The 9160-nt window shown below is 35.1% G+C and overlaps 1 protein-coding gene across 3 annotated transcripts in view; it reads left to right on the top strand.

Moving 5' to 3' along the window:
• Positions 1–9160, top strand: part of LOC107597059 (insulin receptor substrate 1-B) — a 48353-nt gene that overhangs the window by 33575 nt on the left and 5618 nt on the right. The window contains exon 3 of one of the 3 annotated variants that reach the window (XM_016287967.1): positions 5884–6187. The exons of the other annotated variants lie outside the window; for them this stretch is intronic. Within the exon in view, the coding sequence (XP_016143453.1) occupies positions 5884–6002 (119 nt within the window). The 3' untranslated portion in view covers positions 6003–6187. Of the gene's footprint in view, positions 1–5883; positions 6188–9160 lie in introns of those variants that run through there. 3 annotated transcript variants of the gene reach the window in all.

Here is a 9160-nt window from a genome sequence, read left to right as displayed (position 1 = left end):
ATATATATTATTATTTTATTATATATATATATATATATATATATATATAATTTTATTATTATTTTTAATAATGTTTGTTTATTTCTTATGCATATATTTATTTAAATAGTAATTTTTAATAATTTGTTTAATTCCAGTGATGTGGTTATGTAATGTTTGTCTATGTGGTATTGCGTCTATGCTCAGACAGTGATTACGTCAAAGTCGCTACATCTGTCAGTATTACTGACCCTGCTCCACCTGCAGCTATACCCACAATCCTTAGAGGCTAGGTGCTACGGCCCTCCCCACCTGCTCCACCCGCTCGTCTGCTTTGTGCCTACACTTGCCTGTTCGGCAGGCCTGCTTAACTCAGCAGAAGTGATTGTAGAGTTGCAGTTTTTTAACAGAATAAAACGAACAGGGTAGAATCTAAACCCGCACACACAGATTGTGCAAAGTGTATGTCTGGATGCATGCCCAGTATTGTGTGTGTGTGTGTGTGTGAGAGAGTAGCATCAGCTAGAGCCCAGGGCTACTGTCTTTTGACGCTTAATCTCCCATTGACTGCGCGGAGAGAGAGGAAATGGGAGGATTTCAGTGCGTAAAGGATGAATAGACAACTCAATCCCTGTTTTAAGCAGAGCAAGGGAGAGGGAAAGGGAAAGGGAAAAAGAGAGAAATTTTGCCTAAAACATACGTATGCAAGGATTTCATAGCAAAAACTTCTACATATGTGAGTTTTATTTTATGCATTGATGTAAAATATGTAAAATATGCATTCTTAGCTATTTTCACATGAGGTGCTATGTCTAGTTCCACACTGTAAAAAGTTATTATTGGAGTACATTTGATAAAAAATACTATGTTTTTCGTTCTTTGTGTCGAAGCAGCAGTTTGAATAGAATCTTGCTGAGCAAATTTGTTAAAGTTAGTTGAACTGTCAATAACACATCTGATTTAAAGGGATAGTTCACCCAAAAATGAAAATTCTGTCATTAATTACTCACCCTCGTGTCGTTGCAAACCTATAAGACCTTCGTTCATCTTCAGAACACAAATTAAGGTATTTTTGATCAAATCCGAAAGCTTTCTGACCCTGCATAGACGGCAATGGAACTACCATGTTCAAGGCCCAGAAACATAGTAAGGACATCGTAAAAAAAGTCCATGTGACATCAGTGGTTTAACCTTAATTTTATGAAGCTACGAGAATACTTTTTTGCATTTGAAAGTCCTACAGCATTTGTACATACCCATGGGATGCTCATTCAGCTTTTTTTCAGTAGTTCAATTGCACAATGCAGACCAAGGCTAAACAATGACTCACGACACGGCAGTAAGGAGCCAGTATTTCGATGTGGAGCCAGAGAGAAAGAACAAGAGTTAGAGTGTTGTCGAGTTTGATCTACCATCTTATTGCGTCAAAGAAACAGAGATACACATGGTTGCCATGGAGACGCATATGACCATGCCTCGGTTTTTCTTCCTCTGTGACCTCACAGAGAGTTCTTGCTCAAGTTTCACTGCCGTTTTACTGCTTGAAGAACATCTTGTTTATTTTTGTCCACTTTTTTCCTCTGGCACTTTTCTTCACCTCATCTTTTTTCCTCTTTTTTTTGTCATCCATCCATGCAATCTTTTTTTATTTCAGGGCTTAAAAACCAGGATTATTTCTTCTGACCTCATTGGGTCAGTAGTTCAGATTTATTTTTGCCAATATTTTCACTGGCTTCACCACAGGAAAAAATTGCATTGAATTTTTGAGAACTATATTTATGTGTCTAATTTTTAATTAGACATTAACTCGTTTACAAACAGAAGTTACAAAAAATATTTGTTTAAGGCTTAAGCATCATTTTCAATAAAAACTAGAAATTATTCAAATTTTGCCATGTTAATTCAACATTGATGGAGTTAAATTTAACTTTAATATTGTTAATTTTACTCTAAGAAAATTATATTTCAATCAGATATAACTTGTGGGCTAATTCACAAAATGAAAAATATATAATATTAAAAGTAAAATAGAAAAATAGAATATATATATATATATATATATATATATATACCCATTTATATTTTTCATTAGATATTTACTTTTGTTTACAAAATGTACAAAAAATATGGTTTATTTATTAAGCCTAATTTTTTATAAAAGCTAGAAGTTATACTGCAAATTTGGCTGTGTTAATTCTAACTTTCTTAGTAATACAAATAAAAAAAACATTCTGTCAATATACAAGATCAAGAAATGTTATGCATATAGTGAGAGCGTCTGTCTTCAGCGTTGTTTTAAGATCAGCTGACATTTTCAAATCGACCGATCATCGTAATCTCAGAGAGGTACAGTACATTTCCATTAAGTGCCTGTGTGAGCGTGTGTGTGTGTGTGTGAATAATCTCTTTATCTCAGACCTGACAGGGCTCATTCCGTTGAGAGTGAGGCTGTCAGCTGAGACAGCCAAGACAGAACGATGGGCAGATAAGAAAAGGAAAGGAGCAATAAGGGCACACGGGTCTGTCAGGGCATTTTTTCCCACTATTTCTATTTAGGCTTGATGTTGTGGGTACAGGAGTGCATTGGAGGCAAAATGACTGTGTTTCTCTTTAAGACCTATGGGCTTGTAGAAAAATGAGCATGTGTGTGTGTGTTTTTGCTGAAACTGGAGTAAACACAGTCTTCTTCAGATCTAGTTTCACAGGTTAAAGGTAATGGAAAGACCCACTCCCGTTACCTACTCCAAGGCATGTTAGGGTGTGTGTTCAGTACTGTTCATCTTTTCTTAGTTACATCTCTCTTCAGGTCATGGCATTGTTCAGTAAGCACTTCTGTTGAGTTACACACCCTGAGTGAAAAAAATACAGTAGATTAGATCTCTTACTGCAGCTGTAGACGTAAGTGTGTTTGCATTAGGGACACATATTTAAAATGGACTTGTTGGGTGGGTTGAATGAAGGACAAGAAGTGAAGGTGACTAATCTCTCTTGAGGAAGTCTGTATAATCAGACTGTTTTCGGGTTTACATGACTCCAATCAGATGAATTTCTTCCGGGGACTTTAGATAAGACTAGTTTTTGCAACAGCTAGACAGAGTGAAACGGAATAGAAAACAATGCATTTAAGTCTCTAACTAAAATTTATTAGATTTATTTGTCACTGCCTTACAAATGCATAAATGGTTTTAATGTGAATGCTGGTTCCAGCAAATGTAAAGCACATGCAAGTTTTACAGTGCAAACTATCTAAAAGTACAAGAATGATACTAAAATCATTGCAGATAAAAATACAAAATCTATATAGATAAAAAAAATCTGATGATTGTAACCTATTCCTAGTTTGTGTACACTACACTACTGCAAGATACAGAAAAATAATAATATTGTGAAATATTCTGAATTAAAATAGCTGTTTTCTTATTGAATATATTTTCAAATGTAATTTATTTCTGTGATGTCAAAGCTGAATTTTCAGCATCATTACTCCAGTCTTCAGTGTCACATGATCCTTCAGAAATCACTCTGATATGCTGATTTGGTGCTCAAAAACATTTCTGATTATTATCAGTGTTGACAACAGTTGTGCCACTTAATATTTTTGTGGAAATTGTGGTATATTTTTACAAGATTATTTAATTGAAAAGCAGTTAAAATATTTTTCTTTTTTAATATTTGTAATATTTTTTACTATACTTATATTTTACTATATTTGTATTTTAATATTTTTACACTGTAAATATCTTTAATGCCACTTTTGGTCCATTTAATGCATCCTTGCTGACTAAAAGTATACATTTCGTTTAAAAAAAAATCTTATTGACCCCAATATTTTGAACAGTAGTGTGTGTGTGTGTGTGCGTGTATGTGGGCCTATTTTGCACCAAAGGTTTTTCTTTCATTAAAGGTGTTCTTGCAGGAACAAACTGGTTCAGCAGTCAATGGGATTTCAACAGTAATCTTTCAAATCAGCTCACATACCCTCTCTGACTGTCTCTTCTCTTTATATTTTCTTAATCTTGTTAAATGGCTTAAAGCATTGTTTAGACTTCCGGTCTTAGAATGTGTGTGTGTGTGTGTGTGTGTGTGTGTGTGTGTCTGAGTGTGGGTTTACAGCGCTATAAAAAAACTCAAATTAGATTATACTCACCTACACAATAAGTGTCATTAAAAAAACATTACTACATTTCTTTAAACCCAGTTTTTCCCTTTCTCTTCTGTATCAAATGTATCAAAAGTTATTATATACACTATTACTGTATCGAAAGTTATTATATACACTATTACTATTTTTTAGGACATTTAATAAGATACATTAATTCTAAAACAATTGATTAAACTGTGAACATTTGAGAGGCTGCTGATACTTCATTCTTGCTGAAGATGCACAAAAGTTACAGACAAACCACTCTTTTAAAATTCTACAGCATTTAGTTTTTAGTTGTTTTTCTCCTCTGAGCTGTAGAAGAACTGTTGGCTTTTCATAACCTTGCCATTTAAGTGCACAAAATGATTGCCAACAGCCTGAGATGCTTAGCTAGTCTCTCAACCCGGTCAGGCTGGTCCGTTCTGTTCTGAGGGGTTTTGAGCACTTGTCAACTGAGAAAGCTGGGAGAGCATCTAGGTCAGTGGAAGACCAGCTCAGGCAGGCTTTTAGACCAGCAAGACCTGTAAAAATCAACAAAAACCAGCAAACCATCTTAGGCAGGGTTTTTTTTTTCCCATCAATATGATTGGAACTTTTTGTTATGAACATTAATATCCCTGTGCAGTACATCGTGTCTCTCTTCTGCTTGTTCTTTTGCAATGTTTGATATTGCTTAATATTTCTAATTCTGTTTCAGAGTTTAGTTGCTCAATTCTGTCTTTGTCCATGACCGCCCTCCTCAATGTATGCTCACACTCTTGAGATGCGATCTGGCCTTCTCTGCACAAACACACAAATGTAAACGCCTAACACATGAGCACGCACTAACACACACACACAATATATATATATATATATATATATATATATATATATATATATATATATATATATATATATATGCTTTTTCTTGCTGTTCAATTCCACTTTTAACTAGGCTTGTGTGTAAAGAGCTTACTGGGCCTGTGGGAAACAAAACTGATTAAAGTCTGCTAATGAATCATTTTTCCCACAGTCTGGAGTTTAGTGTGTGTGTGTGTGTGTGTGTGTGTGTGTGTCTTCAGCTTCATGGCTTTGAATAAATGGGGCAAGACAGGACAGCAATGCAAAAAAAGTACTTTTAATATCACCGAAAAGCATCCAAACTGAAAATCTGCAATTAATTAGACACATTTTTTGCTTTATTATTGTTGTAGTTAATAATAATAATAATAATAATAATTGAAAAATAAAATATATAATAATAATTTATTTAAATATTTAGATTTTAATATACAGTATAACAAAATATGTATTATAATAGTATTAATTATAACTATTAATATTGATGCTGTAATATTTTTAACAATACATTTGATTTATTTACGCTTTATCTCTTGTATAAAATTACCATTTTTATAAGTACATTTTCATAAAATTTTGATGTATATATTGTTTGTTTTTGTAAATTGTTAAATATTGTAGACTAGATTACATTTTAGAAATGTAATGAATTATTGAATGTTATCATAATCTTAATTATACCAATCAAAGCCACAATAATCTAAACTCATATGTGTGCATGCACATTCATGCAGCTACAGTAGATCAATAAGCCAAGTTGAACATTGTGGATTTGTAAAACAGATTGTGTTCTGTGAGTGTAGCCCTTGAAGACTGGTTTAAACTTGTTGGGGGCTAAAAGAACAGACTGGGCCTCAGGCTAAATTATGTAACACTCCCATACATTCAATTAACTAAATCAACCTGTCTCTCCCCAGCGCTCCAGTCCGAATGTGACCGTCTCACACACAGAAGCTGCTGTTTTCTCAGAACTCTGGTTGTTTGTACAGTGTGTAGCTGTTCAGAGTGTCAACCTGTCAAAGACTTAAAGGGATAAATCAGCAAAAAAATCTGGATAGCACCCTCATGCCCCTCCAAATCAGCTGTTGTTTTTTAGTGGTGCACAAACTAGACATTTCTGGGGGAATCGCAGCTCTTGCAAGACATTGACAGTTCGTTGTGATTGGGGCGCTTCAAAAAGGGGTAAAAAAAACAGCATACTTGCTTGTTATTGAAATGATTCTGACAACTTTGTGTGATTGAAATTTTTGCATTTACACTGTACATTGTATATTTAAATGATTTGGGATCAGTAAGATATTTAAATTGAACTTTTTACATTTTGAACTGTTTTCATCAAAGAATTTAATAATCATCAGTTTCCACAATAATATTACTGTTTTCAACACTTATAATAAGTCATGTTTCTTGAGCAGCGAATCAGCATATTAGAATGATTTCTGAAGGATCATGTGACACTAGAGTAATGGATACTGAAAATTCAGCTTTGCCTTCAGAGGAATAAATTGCATTGATTTATTAACTATAACCAAAGCTCGCATCTAGCTATGCCTAAATTAAAAAATGACAGCAAAACGGCATCGGTTCAGGAGCATTGTTGTATGTTCCACATAATAACAGCAAACAGTACCCGTTTATAATGACTTGAGGGTAAGCAAATAATAACAGAATTTCTTTTTTGCCTGAACTATGCCTATAATGAAAACTGATGCTCAGCCTCGCATCTCCACGTCTTTTTCTGTGTTGTTCTACATTCTCTTTCAACCCTCGCTTCATTTCTTTGCAGCTCTTTTAAACTTTCAGCCGTCTTCGTTCTTCCCCATTCAGCGTTTTATCTCTATTTCTGTCTGTTCCTCTCCCTCTTTCTATCTCTTTTTCTCAGTTTGCTCTCTTCCTCTTTCTGGTTTGAATATGCAGTGACTGAAGGGCTTAAGGAGTGACATACAGATGTTCAAACTTACCTCAACATGTGCGTCAGCATTGCTCATCCCTTATTCCTTTCTGCATGCCTCCCTCCGTAATTACCGTCCACGCTCTCTCTAAAAAAAAGTCTTGTTTGTGTTTTTGTGTGCATTTTTGTTTTTTATTTAAAAGGGAACAGGAAGGCTACATTTTCTCATCCACACAAACTCACACAAACAAACAGTCAGACATGCACATACTGAAGCGCACGCAGGGTTTTAAACCTCCAGAGGGATAAACGGCCTTGCAGCATCTCATCATCGCTAGCGAGATGAGAAAGAGTGGAGATTAAACCCAGTGACCCAAGAGGCGGCAGTGTGTGTGTGTGTGTGTGCGCGCGAGCGCATGTGAGTGCATGTGAAAACAAACACTCAGCACTTTTACATATTATATTAAACATGCCATACCTGGGCTGATTCTGTTCAGTGTGTTTTTCTAATCTGATCTATGTGACAGCGTCTCTCTTTCTGTGAATGATGAAGTATTTCTGTGTGGGTTTGTGTGCTTGCCTGTGTGTGTGTGTGTGTGTGTTGGCAGGTTAAATACTGGAGGGCTTATGTGACATGCTTTACGAGCCACCCTGACAAGACAAAAAAAAAGTTCTTGTATTACTTCCCAGCCCCTCTCGATCTTTCGAGCTCTCTTTTCAACATCCAGCAGCCCCAAATAGTATCTGAACACTTAAGCCACACTTTCAAATGTGTATACACTACTGTTCAAACGTGTTTGGGGTCAGCAAGGTTTTTTCCCTTTTTAAAAAAAAAAATGAACTTGCACAAATTGCATAAACTGGTTGAAAAGTGAGAGTCTGTATTTGAAATCTCTATTTCAAATAGTTGGCAGGTTAAATACTGGAGGGCTTATGTGACATGCTTTACGAGCCACCCTGACAAGACAAAAAAAAAAGTTCTTGTATTACTTCCCAGCCCCTCTCGATCTTTCGAGCTCTCTTTTCAACATCCAGCAGCCCCAAATAGTATCTGAACACTTAAGCCACACTTTCAAATGTGTATACACTACTGTTCAAACGTGTTTGGGGTCAGCAAGGTTTTTTCCCTTTTTAAAAAAAAAAATGAACTTGCACAAATTGCATAAACTGGTTGAAAAGTGAGAGTCTGTATTTGAAATCTCTATTTCAAATAAATGCTGTTCTTTAGAACTTTCTATTCATCAAAAAATCATGAAAAAAAAAATCGATCATGATTTGTGCCAAAATATTAAGCAGCACAACTGTTTTCAACATTTATATAAAAATAAGAAATGTTTCTTCAGCAAAGAGCATAAGCATACTGTTCATTTATCAAACTAAAAATATGATATATATACATATATATATATATAATTATGGACATATTAATCTAAGTTTAACAACTATAAAATATCAAAGTATTAATTTAATGTAAAGTTAAGGGATTAAATCCACAAAAATGCCATCGAGACTATTTGGTTAGTTTAGTATTAAAGAGTTAATCATTTAGTTCTGACAAAAATATTGTTTGATTTGCACATGGCACTTGTTTTGATATTTTATTAATAGTTTTTCTATACATTCATCTGTTTTCTAATCTGCTTGTCATACATAGGATTGTATGGATGCTGGAGCCTATCTTTGTCTAGTTGTGTGATGCCTGTTAAGGTGACAGATAGGTGAAAAGAAAAGTACAAGCAGTGGAAGAAAGACAGAATGTATTGGTTGTTCATCCCTCATTTAGAGATGCGCCAGGGACGACACAGTCTTTTCTGTTCTGCTCATGAATAAATAGTTTCCGCTGCCTGTCCCCCTGTGTGTATGTGTGTTGACCAGGCACTTAGCCACAAATTCTCGCTGAAGCTCTTCAGAATAAAGTTACAGCGTGAAACCTTAAACTTGCAGGGGAAAGAGAGGAGGATGGTGGGAAGGAAAAAACTAGAGAAGTAAATGCCTATTAATAATTAGTCATTTGATCAGGCAGCATTTTGGATCTGTATTTTGGCATGGCTTTCAAGGGTATGTGCCTGTGTGTGTTTATTTAGCTATACTTTGGGGAAAAATAGAGCTAAGTCTGACAAAACTTCCCTTCAGGGTTCTCATTTGGAGAAATGATTAATATATAAACCAAATCATGTTCTAAAAAGTCAAAAGCTCTTTGGTTTAGCTTTTACTAATTGAAACATATTTAAAGCTAAGTAAACTGGTGTGAGAGAGAGTGAGTGTGTGTGTGTGTGTGTGTGTGTGTGTGTGTGTGGGGGGGG

Source organism: Sinocyclocheilus grahami, unplaced genomic scaffold, assembly GCF_001515645.1.
Source record: "Sinocyclocheilus grahami isolate Dianchi unplaced genomic scaffold, SAMN03320097.WGS_v1.1 scaffold227.1, whole genome shotgun sequence".
Taxonomy (NCBI): Eukaryota; Metazoa; Chordata; class Actinopteri; order Cypriniformes; family Cyprinidae; genus Sinocyclocheilus; species Sinocyclocheilus grahami.
This window is presented reverse-complemented; position numbering and strand designations above follow the sequence as displayed.